Source organism: Symphalangus syndactylus, chromosome 13 (assembly GCF_028878055.3).
Source record: "Symphalangus syndactylus isolate Jambi chromosome 13, NHGRI_mSymSyn1-v2.1_pri, whole genome shotgun sequence".
NCBI lineage: Eukaryota > Metazoa > Chordata > Mammalia > Primates > Hylobatidae > Symphalangus > Symphalangus syndactylus.
Window position 1 is genome coordinate 101,973,220 of NC_072435.2, and position 18,824 is coordinate 101,992,043.

General features: G+C 38.9%; 1 protein-coding gene across 7 annotated transcripts in view; it reads left to right on the top strand.

Annotated features, from left to right (window-relative positions):
• Positions 1–18,824, top strand: part of POLR3B (RNA polymerase III subunit B) — a 220,959-nt gene that overhangs the window by 32,734 nt on the left and 169,401 nt on the right. For all 7 annotated transcript variants that reach the window (XM_055238357.2, XM_055238356.2, XM_055238358.2 and 4 more), the window contains exons 10-11: positions 7,877–7,999; positions 14,838–14,957. In XM_055238357.2, the coding sequence (XP_055094332.1) occupies positions 7,877–7,999; positions 14,838–14,957 (243 nt within the window). The remainder of the gene's footprint in view (positions 1–7,876; positions 8,000–14,837; positions 14,958–18,824) is intronic.

Below are 18,824 nucleotides of genomic sequence, written 5' to 3' on the forward strand. Positions count from 1 at the left end.
ACACAGAAAATAAGTTTCTGTATTGATTAATTGAGGAAAATGTTGTGACCATAGGCTCACAGCAACCTAGCCCTATATTTTTCCTGGAGCAATGGTTCAGTATTCACTATTCAGTATTTGGTATAATTCAGCAACTTTATAGAACATAACTACCTTGGATAATAACAACCGATTGTATATAGGTATAAAATGAATCTTGATAACCAGTTTAGTTTAAATGAGCTCAGATTATTTGAGGAGATACTGGATGCTTCAGATAATTTTAGAAGTTTATAATATTTATTCAGTTTCAGTAGTTATGATAGTGGAAATAATTTTTGAGTCAAAATTAGAAAAAAAGGAAGAGATCCTCTGAGGTTGAACTAAGTTGGTTAAAACAGAAAAGCATTTTGGGTATAAGCCTCAGAGGAGTAAGAAAGAAGGGATTGAGTCTTTACTGTTAAAGTTGTAATCAGGTGACAGAGTGTAGGAGTCAGGGAGGAAAGTAGCCCTCAAATCAGTCTGGTGATTGGGATTTAGGGAGAGAGTATTGGTAAGAGTATTCATAAGTATTGAATGGACATGGACAAGTCAGGTTCTTTAACTCAGGAAGCATCCATATTCTAAATGCAATTGTGTGAAGGAAGTTTTAGGAAATTTAAAACTGTTTATTGTAGCCTAATGTGCTGTTGAGTTCTATAAATGAGATGGAGCCATTTTCTTTTCAGGATGATGATGATGATAGTCTTAGTAGCAGTACCATGATATCAGAGGCCCAGGAAGAATTCTTAAATATACTTTTTCTTTTCTTTCTTCAGGGTTTGCATTTTTTAAGCACAAAAGTAATTTTGGCTTTTCTTGTAGGGATCCCACAGTGCCCAATGCAGTGTTTTATGTACATACTGATGAATAAAGAAAATTTTATCTAACGGGGCTGGGAGTGGTGGCTCATGCCTATAATCCCATCACTTTGGGAGGCCAAGGTGGGTGGATCACTTGAGGTCAGGAGTTTGAGACCAGCCTGACTAACATGGTGAAAAGCCATCTCTGCTAAAAATACAAACACTAGCCGGGCATGGTGGCTCACGTCTGCCCCAGCTACTTGGGAGGCTCAGGCAGGAGAATTGCTTGAATCCAGGAGGCAGAGGTTGTAGTGAGGCGAAATCGCACCACTGCACTCCAGCCTGGGCGACAGAGGGAGACTCCGTCTCAAAAAAAAAAAAAAAAAAAGAAAATTTTATCTAACGATGTAGAATTACATCTCCAGCAGAGGGCAGTATGTTCCCATGCATCCAAAGGACTTTTTTTTTTTTTAGAAAGTTTTATAGACACTTGAAGATGCATACTCTTTCTTTCTACCAGAAATTATAAATTAATTATAATGCATATAATCTTCTATCACTCATGGAAAATGCATGACTAGACTCATGCATACATTAAAATCAGAAAACATTAAGTACTGTGTTTTGGCCCGGTGAGGAGTTTAATAAGACAGTTTTGCCGGGCGCGGTGGCTCACGCCTGTAATCCCAGCACTTTGGGAGGCCGAGGTGGGCGGATCACGAGGTCAGGAGATGGAGACCACCCTGGCTAATATGGTGAAACCCCGTCTCTACTAAAAATACAAAAAATTAGCCGGTTGTGGTGGCAGGTGCCTGTAGTCCCAGCTACTCAGGAGGCTGAGGCAGGAGAATGGCGTGAACCTGGCAGGCGGAGCTTGCAGTGAGCCAAGATCACGCCACTGCACTGTAGCCTGGGCAACAGAGCGACACTCTGTCTCAAAAAAAAAAAAAAGACAGTTTCTTCTGTCAAGTTTGTTTAATATTTATATTGTACATCTATACACACATATGCTTACATACACACAGCTGACTTAAATCCTTTTTAGAATAAGGCTGTAAATTAACAATGTGCATATTTATGCAACCGGTAGTTGTGGTTTCAGACTTCTCCCTTTCTGATTATAAAAACATTCCTTGCATTATTTAAATTTAGAAAGCCACTTAAAAGTATATCTACATTTTTGGGTATATTTTTCCAGACCATTTTCCTGTGCTTTTGTGATATACACATACATTTTTATTTTTTTCACTTAACAATGCATTATGAATAGCTTTCCCTGTTACGAATCTGCATCATTATTTTTAGTGACTGTTGTGTAGAAGTTGCATACTTGTGGTAGAATTTACTTAACCACTTTCCTCTAGTGGGGCATTTAGGTGTCATTTTTTTCCCCAAGGCTTTACTCTTAAACACAATCCTAGGATGACTGTTATACATACCTGTTTGTACACATTGCTGATTGTTTTGTAAGACTTTATTCCTGAGAGTGGAAATTTTTTTTTTTAAACTTGGTACATGTTGCCAATTATTTTCCTGAAACATATCCACTACATTCTAATCAGTAAATATTTTAAAATTTTTAGTTTGGATAAATGAGCTAAATATTTTGATCATAAATGGTCACTTTTATTGGTCTCCCACAATAGGTATTTTTAATAAATTGATGGGAATTTGTTTGATAACCACTATTTAGACTTTTCCATCTGAGAGGCAGCATAGAGTATTGGATATCTTAGAATCAGACAGATTTAGGTTGAATCCCAGCATCTGCACTTATTAGCTATGTGACCTTGGGCATATTTTCCAGTCTCTTTAAATCTTGGATAACTCGTCTATTAAGGTGAGAATTTTAAGAGAGTCGCTGTGAAGAGCAAACAGGATCATGTATTTTTTGAAAAGTCCTGGAAGGGGAGTGCCCTTTTTCTTTTCTTAGTTCTCTTTACGGTCAGAAACTCAGGAAAACAAATGGGGATACCAGAAAAGACACATCATTTCTCTTTGAGTGTTGTGTGGCCCTAACACAGACCTTGACAGTCATTAGGACTTGATGGTTGTTGATTGTAACCAACAATTGGCTGAAAGTGACAGGAACAGCAGGGTTTCCAGATTCCATGCTGAGTCTGAATATGATGGAGAAAGCTTTTAAAGACATAGATCAGCCTTATTTATGGACTTGAATCACTACAAAGGTTCTCCTGCCCATGAATCTTTCCCACTTTACATTTTGTATTCCCAAGTATGCAGCCTACACTTATGATGGCATCTGTAGTTTGAAAGTTTTTGTGGAAAAGAGGATCAAATTTCAAGGGTGCTGGGCATTGTTTCCTGGAAACTAACTTATATGGAAATTTATCTTTTTTTTTTTTTTTTTTTTTTTTGAGATGGAGTCTTGCTCTGTGGCCAGGCTGGAGTGCAGTGGCGCGATCTCAGCCCACAGCAACCTCCAACTTCCTGGTTCAAGCGATTCTCTTGCCTCAGCCCCCCAAGTAGCTGGGATTACAGGCACGCACCACCACGCCCAGCTAATTTTTGTATTTTTAGTAGAGACGAGGTTTCTCCATGTTGGCCAGGATGGTCTTGATCTCCTGACCTGGTGATCTGCCCACCTTAGCCTCCCAAAGTGCTGGGATTACAGGTGTGAGCCAACGTGCCTGGCCGAAATTTATCTTCTTTAAAGAGAAACAGTTACAAAGTTAGAGAGGGCCATCACAGTTCTCTTATTACCTGCTGGGACTACTGTGAGTAATAACAGATTGATTTTGGTCTACTTTAAAGAAACATTAGAGATTTCTGAATATTAGATATTTTAAGAAGTTATTTCCTTTCCCACCTTCGCACAATATATTTCAACTTGTCACCATTAGTGTGTGTATCAGTCTCTTCTACTCATTAGTATTCTTTTTGTCTTTAAAAGTCATGCTTTGTAGATATCTAAAAAGACCTCATGCCACTTTTTATAGTGCACCTCCCCTTATTTTTGTTCAGCGGTATTGCTGATTGCTAGAGTGTAGGGGACCTGCTGAAATGTATTATCTCTGCTATTTTTTCATAAGGTTATTATGTAGGATTTACTTTTGACTTATTGGAAAAAATGATTTCAGATATCTGGAGTACAAAGAGGTCCATATAAAGCCAGTTTTCAGATGTCTAAATTATGTCTTTAAAGTAAAATGGTTGAGCATTTTGCTTTCGTCTCCATAGCAATATGTCATTTATTTGTAGCTGTGACTACTGAAGGCTGAATAGTCATAAAGTCAGTTCGGTCTTTGCAGCTGGTGTGCTTTGATGATAACTTGACTGAGTTATCACCCCTGTATTTAGTGACTTGATATAGGAAGAGTTTAGTCCTTTTAGAGCAAAGCTTTGGCAGTAATCATGCTTTCTGCACATATGGTGTCATTTACCATGTGCTTGGCATATCTTTGCTTCATAGCTTAGAAATATTTGGAAGGCCTAAGCAGTCTGTTTAGATCCCTGTTAGGACATTTGAGAATTTTGTACAGTTATGAAATTACCACTTAGATTCAGCATCAAGACAACTTGAAGTGGCAATCCATACGTCAAATGAGGAAAGACCTTTTCGTTACAGGCTGAGCATCACTTATCTGAAATGCTTGGGACCAGCAGTGTTTAGGATTTCAGGGGTTTTTTTTAATTTTGGAATATTGGCATTATCCTTATCCTTATGGTTGAGCATCTCAAATCCAGAAATCCAAAATCTGAAATGCTCTAATGAGTCTTTCCTCTGAGTGTCATGTCTGTACTCAGAAAGTTTCAGATTTTGAAAGCTGGTCATGGTGGCCTGTGCCTATAGTGCCAGCTACTTTAGAGGGCAAGGTAGGAAGATTGCTTGAGCCCAAGAATTTGAGGCTATAGTAGGCACTGCAGTTGCAACTGTGAATGGCCTCTGCACCCCGGTCTGGGCAACATAGTGAGACTCTGTCTCTTAAAAAAGTTGGCTGGGCACGGTGGCTTTGGCTAGGTATGGTGGCTTACACCTGTAATCCCAGCACTTTGGGAGAATGAGGTGGGTGGATCACTTGCAGCCAGGAATTTGAGACCAGCCTGGCCAACATGACGAAATCCCATCTGTACTAAACACAAAATATTAGCTGGGCATGGTGACACATGCCTATAGTCCCAGCTACTTGGGAGGCCGAGGCAAGAGAATCACTTGAATCCGGGAGGCAGAGGTTGCACTGAGTTGAGATTGCACCACTGTACTCCAGCCTGGGCAACTGAGAGTAAGACTCTGTCTCTAAAAAAAAAAAAAAAAGCAAAACAAACAAACTCTGTCCCCCCAATTTTTTTTTTAAGTTTCAGATTTTGGAGCATTTTGGACTTTCAGATTAGGGAAAATTAACCCGTATTATTTAAACACCAAAGAAAGGAATTCTGTTCTAATATTTGTGACTGGCTACGTGCAGACCAAAGAGAAAGTGTAGATGCTTTTACATATGTGCCATCACCATCAAAGTAAATGCAACTCAGTGTGCTTGAGCTAAGAATAATACAGTTTTGTTTATGTGTTTGTTTAAAAATTGGAACTGGTAATTTTTTTTTAGGATTGCTATCTTTTAATCCATGAAAGGCTAAATGTTTTAATGAAACCGTGTAATTTTTAAATAGTGGAGCTTATTTCTAGTATCCATTTGATAAATGTTTCCATATCAAATTGGAGGTTGAAAAAAAAGACTGCAAAAACTATAGAAAATAGTCTTGCATCCTGAGAACTTGTTTGCAAAAAAAAAAAAAAAAAACAAGTTGTACATTTAAACAAATTGTTTTAAATTCAGATAGTGAATTTAATTCCAAAAGTTGGTATGTTAGTTATCTGTGCTGTGTAACAAATTATAGCATAGCTTCTGTTCGTTGGGAATTTAAGACTTGCTTAGCTGGATGATTCTGGCTCAGAGTCTTTCATGAGCCAGGATGTCAGCCACAAGCCGAGCGTAATGGCATGTGCCTGTAGTCCCAGTTGCTCAGGAGGCTGAGGTGGGAGGTTCACTTAAGCCCAGGAGCCTGAGGCTATAGAGCACTATGATTGCACCTGTGAATACCCACTGCCTTCAGCCAGGACAACATAAGCAAGACCCCTTCACCAAAGAGAACAAAAGAAAAGATAATCAGCCAGGGCTGCAGTTATCTGAAGGCTGAACTGAAGCAGCCTGGAGGATCTACTTCCAGGATAACTCACCCCCATGGCATTTGACAGAAAACTGCAGGTCCTCACTGGCTGTTGGTAAGAGGACATTGTTTCTCACCACCGGACCTTGCCACAGACTGCTTGTGTGTTTCCATGACATGGTATCTATCTTCCCCCAGAGAGAGCACTTTCAGACAGAGCAAGCAGGCAGCTATAGTGCCTTTTATGACCAATCCTTCAAAGTCATCATACGTGCCACCTTCACATTTTTTCTATAGAGGTGAGGCATTGAGCTTAGCCTACACTTGGGGTGGGGAATTAGTCTCCACCTTTTGCAGGGAGTGTCAAAGAATCTATGAAGGTTTTTAAAACTACCAAAGTTGGCCTAAAAGGGACATGGGATCTATTCAGATTTCCCCCAAATCTTCAAAACTTTCTACAAGTTTACATCGGATCCTAAAGTATCCAAATCAAATTTTTAGAATGCAGACCACTGAAGGTCAAATGTAGAATCATAGAATTTTGAGCTGGAAGGGATCTGGTTTTTCATTTATGCAAATGAGAAAACAGGCGAAGAGGTTGCATGACAGTAGTAGTTGTAATGTCTGTGTCTGTTGTTGGTATTATATTAGGACAAACACCTCAGATCTCTGGACTTTAGATAGATGCCCCTGTTGTACTGAGGATAATGTCCTTGATTTTCTGCATTGGAACTTGGGATTTGATTTTCCCTTCCTTTTTTGTGTGGAGAACTGAGAACTAGGGCATTAACACTAACTAGACAATTATCCAATGGTTCTGTCTTTTCTACAGCTGAAGGAAGAATTTTAATGCAAACATAACTTTTCCCCTCACTTCTAAGAAGCCAACTATTACTCTTCCAGGAGAGATTTAGTGAGATTATGCTGTGTTCCTTGATCATGGCAAAATTCCAGGCAAATGTGTGAAGGAGTGAGCCCTGGTACCATATGGAATCTACAAAGACTTGCATTGCTGCTGCCACCTTGAAACACTTAAGTGGGTTTCTGAAACCTCTTAAGTGTGTTCCTACTTTTTTTTTTTTTCGAGACGGAGTTTTGCTCTTGATGCCCAGGCTGGAGTGCAATGGCACAATTTCAGCTCACTGCAACCTCCACCGCCCAGGTTCAAGCGATTCTCCTGCCTCAGCCTCCCAAGTAGCTGGGATTATAGGCACACGCCAACACGTCTGGCTAATTTTTGTATTTTTAGTAGAGATGAGGTTTCACCATGATGGCCCGGCTGGTCTTGAACTCCTAACCTCAGGTAATCCACCTGCCTTGGCCTCCCAAAGTGCTAGGATTACAGGCGTGAGCCACCATGCCTGGCCTTGTTCCTGCCTTTTAAAAGTCTCCTTTGAAACCTGCATGAAGTTTGGTTTGATATCTTTAGAATAGTGAGGTAAAATGTGTTTTAGGAAAAATTCTTTTAGTCTAAATATGAGTGATTTGACAGTTCTCAGAAAAATTAATTTTGTGACAAGACTGATGGGGGTTCTGCTTATTTTCAGCAATGCATCTTTTCTGATTCACTGCCTTTTGGCTGTTTGTCTTTACAGTTTGCCTTTGTAGTCATGACCAGTTGTCTTTACCATACCTTCCAGCCTCTTTTTTTTCATGATGAAACTCTTAGAATATTTAAAAATTTTAGCAGATAGTACACATGCAAAAAATGTTTGAGAATGTTTGTTTTCCACTTTCTAATCAAAATATCTGTTTCAGGTTTTTCTGCAGCTTGGGCAAGGCTGCCAATGCCAGATGGCACCGTTTCTGAGAGAAGAGCTAGCTTTTGCTTAGAAGTAATACCCACAAACAATGCCAAATTAGCATAAGCAAATGTCAGTGAGTTAACACAAAGCCAACACTCTTTCTATCTTTTCTTTCCTTCCTAGGCCATGGGTGTTGAGAGTGACCAGGAAATTGTGCAGATGATTGGAACAGAGGAGCACGTGATGGCTGCATTTGGGCCCAGTCTGGAAGAGTGCCAGAAAGCTCAGATTTTCACACAGATGCAGGTGTGTCTTTTCATGTTGTCCTTTGCTATGAAATGGAATTGGAGACTTAATGCCGCTCATTGAGAAAGCTCATCGGATGTGATGGCTTTGGGCTGATAGATTTGGGGAAGGTATTGGGGAGATGGGAGGAGTGAAGTTTCTTTAACTCACTTTTGTCGGGATTGGAGGAAGGAGTTTGCCCAGACAAATTAGGAGCCTATGGTGCCCAACTTACAATAGGAATATATGGCCAAGAGGTGTTTGTTTTGATATAATAGCAAGTACTATTTTTTTTTCCTTATTTGCCTGAGCGATAATATATTTTTTTAAACTATGGCAACTCTTGTGTACAAGAGGTGGTGTGTGTGTGTGTGCATGCATTTCTCTTTAATATCTTTTTTTATTCCCTAGTTCGGTTGCTTTAGGCATCCAGTTGTATGTGGTTTATATTTCTTTTCCTGAATTCCCAGTGCTACTTTGGACAGCAAGGAAAACCCAGGATCAGTCCCTTTTACCGCTGCAGAGCCTTCATTGACCTACTCAGGCACTCCTGGTTGGACCCTGGGAATTTTAGGACAAGACTCAAAGATGAAGACTGAGAAATACACACACACACACACACACACACACACACACCATAATAAAAATAATTGCACTTCCCTTCCCACATGGAGGGAGCCCCAGCAGCCATACGTAGGATTTTAGTCCCATATTTACAAGTGCTTTCCTAAGTATAAATCAAAGTTGACATCCCTCATAGCCATCCTGGGAGGTGGGAATTCCCTGCTATAGAATCACAACAGACAATTCTTACCTATCCATGTGTACATTGTCTATTCTATGCATTATGTATGACATGTGTAAACTCCAGGCTGCTTTTTTCTCTTCACCCAGGATGCTTGTAGAGAAAGCATTTCCCACTTATATCTATTAGTATGTATTCTGAAATCAAATCAGTACTGATATTTTTGTAGACTAAACTAGATATTTAGGAAGATTGAAATAGGTCAGTATATATAAAATTCCAAAGCACAAATCAGTAAAGATTATTCTCATCACTGCCTTCCTCTTTTTTTCTACAGTTAATTAATAGTTGACTGCAGTTACAGGGCAGGCAGCACCAGGAAGGGTGGTTTGGATTAGGAGATTCTATTTTTGGCCTTTATCAAAAATGAAATATTTGGTAGGCATGAATCTTTGTTGTACACTAAAGTTATATTGTCCAAGGGTTCCAAGAGCATGAAGAGAAAACATTAAGAAATATCCAGGAGGCAGAAAATGCAGAATCTACCCTGCAAACAGGAATATTTGGTTCCATTTTGGGAGATACCCTATTCTTTAATGCTGTGTATTGCCCTAGAAGAGCAGTTTACCTTAATGGTTCCTCAGTGGCTTCAGTGAAATCCAGTATGCAATTTATTTCAAACATCATCATTGGGGTCAAATAACCCTAGCATTGTAAAGCTGTTTGAGCAGAGCCCAAACAGTAGGTTGGAAAATCATTCATTTATTTCTGTTAAATAGGTTCTGACAGAAAATTTCAGCTAACTAAATTAGATCAGATTAGTGAAAAGATGGCGGGAAAAGGTGGAGGGAAGTTAACATAAGAAAGACAAATGTTCCTTTTCCTCGAAAGGGAAGTATAACTTTGAAAGTGCTTGTACTCTGTATGCAGGATTAAGGCACATATTAGCTATTAAAACTAATAAGGATATAGAGACGCAAGTAACCCAAAATAGTTGGTATATGGAACATACATTATCAGTTATGAAAACATGAATATTCTATGCTATTTTACATGGAAATGTAGTAAGTACACTTTGTATTAGTCTGTTCTCACATTGCTATAAAGAAACACCTGAGCAGCCTGGACAACATGATAAGACCTCATCTCTACAAACAATAAAAATAAATTAGCCAGGCGTGGTGGCATGCACCGGTGGTCCCAGCTACTTTGGAGGCTGAGGCAGGAGGATCACTTGAGCCTGAGAGGTCAAGGCTGCAGTGACCCATGATTGTGCCACCCCAGCCTGTGTGACAGAATGAGACCTTGCCTCAAAGAAAGAAATACCTGAGACTGGGTAATTTATAAAGAAAAGAGGTTTAATTGGCTCATGGTTTTGCAGCCTGTACAGGAACCAAAACCTGCTTCTGGGGAGGCCTCAAGAAGCTTCCAATCATGGCAGAAGGCAAAGGAGGGGGCAAGGTGTCTCATATAGTGGGAGTGAGAGCAAGAGAGCGTGAGGGAGGAGGGGGTGCCACACACTTTTAAACAACCAGATTGGGAAAACTCACTATCAGGAGGACAGCACCAAGGGGATGGTGCTAAATCAGACATGAGAAATCCATCCCCATGATCCAGCCACCACCCACCAGGCCCCAGCTCCAACGTTGGGCACTACAATTTGACATGAGATTTGGTGGGGACACAGATCCAAACCATATCATACTTTATTTTATATAATGGAACTTTGGAAGATGTGGCACTTTAATGGATTGCTTAAAACCTGTGGGGTTTTGTTTTTTGGCCAGGCACGGTGGCTTATGCCTATAATCCCAGCACTTTGGGAGGCCGAGGTGGGTGGATCATTTGAGGTCAGGAGTTCAAGACCCAGCCTGGCCAACATGGTGAAACCCCGCCTCTACTAAAAATACAAAAATTAGCCGGGCGTGGTGGTGGGTGCCTGTAATGCCAGCTACTCAAGAGGCTGAATCAGGAGAATCACTTGAACCCAGGAGGCGGAGGTTGCAGTGAGCCAAGATCGCGCCACTAAACTCCAGCCCGGGTGACAGAATGAGACTCAATTTTTTATGCCTCCCTTTGTAGTCTGTCTCACATTTCTTCTGTTCCTGAAGCCTTCTTTCTGTGTTGGTCATGTATGTTTTATGCCATCATTGTCTTGGGCTGTAGTATATAGAGAAGAAATTATTAGCTGTAGCGGGGGATAGGAGGCACTAGGCGTGTCATCTTGGCCTATGCATCACAAGGGATACTCTGCTCACCTGTGTTCCTCTATTTCTCCCTCAAACAAGTGAAAAATTTTAGCCTTTTTCACAAGGCGACTAGAAGGCCAACATTTATTGAAGACAGCTTAGTTGGGGGAAAACTAAACTGCCTATCTCCTCATGGTTCCTGCCAACTGACCTGCTTTCTTCAGTTACTTACTTACTACTTACTACTAGGTCACTACAGCAAGTGTTTTCAGGGTTTTAATTTATCTTACCCTGTAATGGCCTTTTAATGGGAAAGATTTAGATTTGAAGTCCAAATCTTATCATGGGGACGGAGTTTCATTCAATTCCAAACACTGTACTAATCACTGGGAGTCAAAGAAAAAGATGACGGAATTCCCACCCACCAAGTCTAGTAGGAAAAACGTACATGTAAATAGATCATTAAAACATAATGCGATATGAATTAAAATACGCAATCCTGAATGCATAAAGAATTAAAACTGCAGAGAAAGAGGAGTGGGGTTAGGAAAGCCTTCAGAGAGGAAGTGATACCTGATCTAGATTTTGAAGCATGAAAAAGGAATTCCCCAAGCAGGTAATTGGACAGGAATTCCAAGTTAAAGAATCAAAGATCCCAGCCTTTTCTTCTGTTAAAGTGAAAGTCATTTTTTTTTTTTAAGTTCATTCTTGGCCAGGCATGGTAGGTCACACCTATTATACTGCCACTTTGGGAGGCCCAGGCAGGAAGATCACTTGGGGCCAAGAGTTGGAGACCAGCCTTGGCAACATAGTGAGACCCTGTTTCTACCAAAGGGTTATTTTTTGTTTGTTTGTTTTGTTGTTGTTGTTGTTGTTGTTGTTGTTTTAGTTAGCTGGGCATGGTGGTGTGTGCCTGTAGTTCTGCTACTTGGGAGGCTGAGTGAGGTGGGAGGATTGCCTGAGCCTAGGAGATTGAGGCTGCAGTGAGCTGACATCACACCACTGCACTCCAGCCTGGGCAACAGAGTGAGACCTTGTCTCAAAAAAAAAATTACATTGTTGTTCCAAAATAATAAGAACCACATACTTCTCTTCTTTAAACATCGTTGATTAGGAAAAATCTCAACACATACAAAGTACCTAGAATAGTGTTATAAATGCTCATGTATCCAAGGCCTATCCTCAAAAGTTGTCAACACCCTTACTTGGTTATTTTAAGTAAATTTATGTACACTAAAATGTACAAATCTTAATTGTATGACTTTACAAGATATAGAATATTTCCTTATCCCACAAAGTTTCCCCCTCATGCTCCTTCCTAGTCAATCTTTACCTCTACTGTCTCATTTTTTTCCCCACTATTCTGATTTTTGCACCGTAGATTAGTTTTGCCAATTACAGAACTTTATATATGGAATTGGGCATCATAGTTTAGTGATTTTTGCACCATAGATTAGTTTTACCTATTTTAGAGCATTGTATATGGAATTAGGCCATGTGTACTCTTTTTGAGATGGAGTCTCGCTCTGTCGCCCAGGCTGGAGTGCAGTGGCGCCATCTCGGCTCACTGCAAGCTCCGCCTCCCGGGTTCATGCCATTCTCCTGCCTCAGCCTCTCCGAGTAGCTGGGACTACAGGCACCCGCCACCACGCCCGGCTAATTTTTTGTATTTTTAGTAGAGACGGGGTTTCACCATGGTCTCGATCTCCTGACCTCGTGATCCGCCCGCCTCGGCCTCCCAAAGTGCTGGGATTACAAGCGTGAGCCACCACGCCCGGCCCATATATACTCTTTTGTGTCTAGCTTTTGCTGAGCTTATTATCTGAGATTCATCCAAGTTATTTCTTTTCATTCCTTTTTATGTCAGTTATCCATGTAGTTCATTTCTTTTTATTGCTGAGTAGCATTTCATTATATGAATATACCACGGTTTATCTGTTTTCCTATTGATAGACACTTGGTGTTTTTTTCAGTCTTTAGCAATTATGAATAAGACTGTATAAACAAATCTTTGTGTGGATGTGTGGACATTTTCATTTTTCATGAATGCGTACCTAAGAATAGAATTGTTGAATCAGAGAGCAGATATGTATATAACTTTTATATATACCTTGTTCCAAAATGATTGTACCATTTTGCATTTACACCAGCTGTGTATGAGAGTTCTTTTTTTTTTTTTTTCTTTTTTGAGACAGAGCCTCACTCTGTCACCTGGGCTAGAGTACAGTGGCATGATCTCCGTTCACTGCAATCTCCGCTTCTTGGGTTCAGGCTATTCTCCTGCCTCAGCCTCCCAAGTAGCTGGGACCACAGGTGTGCACCATGATACCTGGCTAATCTTTTGTATTTTTAGTAGAGACGGAGTTTTGCCATGTTTGCCAGGCTAGTCTCGAACTCCTTACTTCAGGTGATCTGCCCGCCTTGGCCTCCCAAAGTGGCGGGATTACAGGCATGAGCCACCACGCCCAGCCTGATAGAAAGTTCAGGTTGCTTCATGTCCTTATAATATCTGGTGTTGTCAGTCTTTTTAATTTTAGCCACCCTAATGGGTGTATAGTGGTATCTCATTGTGGTTTTAGTTTTTATTTTTATGATAACAAATGATGTTGAGCCCTTATGTGTTTATTGGCTATTTGTATTCTCTGTGAAGTGTGAGCCAAATGTTCATTTTTCTTAGTGAGTTGTCTTTCTATTATTGAGTTTAAGAGTCCTTTTAAAAACAAATCCTGGATGTAACTTCCTTGTCAGCATTATGTATTTTCTCCCAGTCCATTACCTCCCTATTTGTTTTCTTAATTCTATCTTTTAATTTTGAAAAAACTTAGGAGGTTTTTTTTATTTGTTTAGCTTTTATATTTATAGCTGTCTGTGTTCTGTTTAAAGAAATCTTGCCTACCCCAAGGTCAGGAATATATTCTTCAATGTTTTCTTCTTGAAGCTTTATAGTTTTTATGGTTAGGTCTAAAATCCATCTTAAACTAATTTTTATATTTGTTGTGAGGATAGGGGTCAAGATGAATTTTTTACTTTATGGATAGTTGTTTCAACACCATTTGTTGAAAAGACTTTTCCTTCCTCATTAAATTGCTATGATACTTTCATCAAAAGTCAACTGACCATTTAGTATGTGTATATTTCTGGACTTTTTATTCTCTTTCATTGATTTATTTGTCTATCCTGTGCCAGTATCACACTGTTTTGATTACTTAGCTTTAGAGTTAAAAATCAGGTAATATAATACTCCAAGTTTTTTCTTTCAATACTGTTTTAGCTACTCCAGGTCCTTTGCATTTCCATGTAAATTTTAGAATCTAGAATTTTAGAATTAGTCAGTTTTTGCATTTTAAGCCTGCTAAGGGTATAATGAACAATTATGAATGTGTTGGTCAGTTTGGAGAAAATTTTAACATTAAGCCACTTTTAATACCATTGAATCATCCAGTCCACGAACATGTCATGACCCTTAATTTATTTAGGTTTTGTTTTCTGTCAGCACTGTTTTGTAGCTTTCAGTGTAGAGGTCTTACATGGTATGATTCATTTTTGAGAGGAAAAAAGTACTACTGTAAAATTTACCTGTGGTTTTCTCTGGGTGAAAGACTGATGGTTGCTATATGTCTACACACAGGCACACACACACACACACACACAAATATATTTTACTTGTGTCTTTATTTTCTAAATTTCCTGCAATGACAATGTATCATTTTTTTTTAGTAAGAAAAAAAAAAGGGAACCAGTGTATTAGGCAGTATGCTATGCTTTTTGTCATTGATTTATGATAAACGTTGATTTTTGACTAGACCCAGTACAGCTTTCTCTGTAACCAGGGTCTTTATCTCTTTTGCTCATACGTGTGGTTAGATGCTTACTAAACTACCTCCAGTGATGTCATTCAAACATTATTATAATCTGTTTTTTATAGGCATTAAAATATATAGGGAACAAAGTAAGAAGGCAAAGGATGTGGGGAGGTGGACCAAAGAAAACCAAAATAGAAGAAGCAAGAGAGCTCCTGGCTTCCACCATTCTGACCCATGTCCCAGTGAGTAACACTTTGTTATTGTGAATAAGGACTGTGGGGTCTGTGAATTCCTGTTAAAGAACTGTGATAAGAGTTTACATGGCACATGGATACATATGTAACAAACCTGCACATTGTGCACATGTACCCTAAAACCTAAAGTATAATAATAAAAATAAAATAAAATAAAAATAAAAATAAAAAAAAGAGTTTACCTTATTTAAAGTCTAATTCTTCAAGAGAAAATTTTAAAGAGGACTGTATTGCCCCATCAGAAATAACCTTCCATTATCAGCAGTTTGTTTATACTTGGAGAATGTTAGCTGTATCGCCATCATCATGTTTATTCTCTTGTGGTTATTCTTTCAGTCTTAAATTATTGTTATTTTATATTCATACATATATTAGTACTGCTACTAGATTTCATGGTTTTGAAGGACAGAGATGGTGTCTTACATGTTTTATAAATAAATTAAAATAAGCTTACAGTGCCTTGCCCATACATATTTTTTATTGTATGGTAAAATTGCTTATGTAAAATATGCTTATGCTTATTGTATAGTAAAATATGCTTAATGCTTAATAATATTCATATAATGAAATACTACTCAGCAATAAAAAAATGAACTACATAGATAACTGACATAAAAAGGAATGAAAAGAAATAACTTGGATGAATCTCAGACAATAAGCTCAGCAAACATAAAGTTTACCATTTTAAGTGTACAATTTTCTGGACTTAAGTACACTCACATTATTGTACAACCATCACCACAACAAGTAGTTTTAAAAATGCTTACTGGATGAGTTCATCTTCTAGACCTTGAATTTAAAGTTCACATTATCCAGCCTCCTTCACTTACTGTGAAGATTCTCTGATCCAAACATGCTAGATGATTTGCGTTGTCACCCAGCTGGTTAGCGGTAAGAGTAAGGGCTAGAACCTATCTTCTGACCTTGAACTAGTATGTAATATTTATTTTTTATTAATTTATTATTAAACAGAGATCAACCATATTGGCATGTGGGGTGTTGGCAAGAGGCAGCCCTCAATTTTCTCCCCATTTAATGTATATGCTACTCTTACTAAGTTATGGAATTATGATTTGTTAGACTATCTTGTTAACTAAATAGTCTGGTTTGTAATGAGTTACCATGTGTTCCATCCATGAATAATCTTTTTCAAGGGTTGCAAACACTACCTTCAGGGGCTGACTGTAAAATAATGGAAGGTCATGGGATCTGTGGAAGTCGAAAGTAACCACCTGAATGCATCCAGATCCGATTTTCCTGTATTAAAACACCCTTCAATCCAAATAATACAGGTCTCTCATTCTGCTCCTTGGCTACCATTTGTGCATGTCCTTGATTTAATACAAATAATTAGAAAATTCTGAATGTTAAAGCTGGGTCTGAACTGAATTTTAAGCTCTTTTGGATGATTGGAAAGAGTCTGAAACTTAAAATAGCAAAAATGGATAGTAGAAACAACAAAGGCTTTTGGAGCCTGAGACGTAATTGTTCAAATCCCGGTTTCTTACATCCTCACTGATGAACTTTGGGCAAATCTGAACTTTTCTAAGCTTCAGTTTTCTCATCTTTATAATAAAAGTAATTCCACTTTCTTGCAGGGTTCTTGTGATGATTCCGAGATATAATATACATAAAGCTCTGTATTTTCCACAGCTCCCCATGTAGCTATTAGGAGCTACACTTAACCTTCACACTATAACTGAGAAGAATGTTGGGTTAATTAAAGAGCTTTAGTTGATAGAGTCCTGCCGATATTAACATCGGTTTAGTTAGACTGATAAAGATAGGCCAGGCACAGTGGCTCACACCTGTAATCCCAGCACTTTGGGAGGCTGAGGCGGGCAGATCACCTGAGGTCAGAAGTTCGAGACCAGCCTGACCAATATGGAGAAACCCCATCTCTACTAAAAACACAAAATTAGCCAGGTGTGGTGGCGCATGCCTGTAATCCCAGCTACTCGGGAAGCTGAGGCAGCAGAATCGCTTGAAACTGGGAGGCGGAGGTTGCAGTGAACCAAGATCACGCCATTACACTCCAGCCTGGGTAACAAGAGCAAAACTCCGACTCAAAAAAAAAAAAAAAAAATTGTACTTTTCTGTGGTTGCATGGAACCTAAATTACCATTTTAAAAGCTTGGTTATACATAATCCAATGAGGAATAAAGTCAGAATAGATGGATCAGGGAAAAGATCTTCGTTTTCCAGAATTGTTTTGGACAGTATTTACCTAAGTGTAATATAAAGGATGATTTTCAGTGATGCAGGGTCATTTTTTATGTAAGTAAATTACATACTTATTAGAAAGAATACAACTAGCACATCAAATCCATTTTTGTGGTATATGTGATTTTGTGGTATTATTGCATAGGATGAAGCTTAGCTTAAAATTGGTTGTTTAAAGATGATTAGACGTATTACGTAAATAAGTACTACAGAGATATGCTGATATTCGTGATGGTGGAACTTGGGTGACTAGCATTTGGAGAGTATTATTTAGGTGTGTCTGTGTAGAGGGAAAAACATGGGCAGATATTCAGTGGTTCTCAGTGCTTGTCCTTGAGGGTGGGCCTGCAGGGGCCTTTGTCTTGGTATCCTGGCCTTTCAGTTCCTTGGGGACTGTGGTTCTCAAAGAGCATTCCCTGGACTAGTAGCATCTGCATCACCAGGGGACTTGTAAGAAATACTTGAACTCTACCTACTGAATCAGAAACCCTAGGGGTGGGTCCCAGCAATCTGTGTCTTAACAAGCCCTCCAGATGATTCTAATGCATGCTAAAGTTTAGAAACCACTGCCTAAGAGTGGTTAGGCTCCAAGATGCCTAAGTCCCAGACCACTCTTTCCTCTAATGTAGCATTAAAAGGTCTCCAGAGTTCTGAAATAGGCAACAATTCTGTTTCAGCATTCCGGGTTTGTTTGTTAGTCATTTTTTCTCCCCCTCTTTCAGATAATCCACAGGTTAGTATCCCACAAAGGAGTATCTGAACTACTCTTAGCTTTCTCCTAAAAAGTGTTACCATCTGCTAGATTGAGAAGATCCCCACTCACCATAGACTCCGGGAACAGTCCTGGAAAAATGTGCTAAGTATTAACTCACTTCAATTTAGACCTAGGGTTTGCTTTCCAGCATATAGTCATTAAAAAGGGGAGTGAAATGAGTTAGAGTTCAATCCCACGGGGGTGATGGACTGTACCTCTAGTCGAGTGGCATTATACAGTTCAGTAGGGGCATTTTCCATAAATATCCATATTTATTTCTACTTATAAATGTCATGGGAGAATCTACTACCAGTGTTTATGCAAAAGGAAAATGTGAAATGGGCTTTGTTGAAAATTGAAAATTTTGTTAGTGAAAGTTTGCTTTATTTTTCTCATTAACAAGAAAGATAACTACAACTGGAAGAGTTAGATGTTCCATGTAACTTGCCACATTATTAGAACAATAAAATGTAAATTATATGTACTTAAATGGAGGACCATACAGTTTTCCAAATAGCAACTGAAAATGTAAATTACTTATAGCTGCCCAGACACTGAGTTTTTCTGCTTGGTTTTGTGGTAACTGGTGTATGATTGTAAGAGGGGTTTTTTTTTTTTTTTTTTTTTTGAGGACGGACAAGAGACTTTTCTTTTTAAAGACCTTCTTATTGATGTAATTGTTTTGTGGGTACAAGATAACAAAGTAGCTTTTAGGGCTACTTTTTTTTTTTTTACCACATTCAAACACATTTCTTTTAATACATTCCAAAGTTCTCAGTAATAGAGAGTAAATTGACCTAGAGAAGAAATAAAACTTCCTTTAAAGGAAAATGGAGTATTTGAAACACATACAGAATTCTAACATCCTACATTATTTA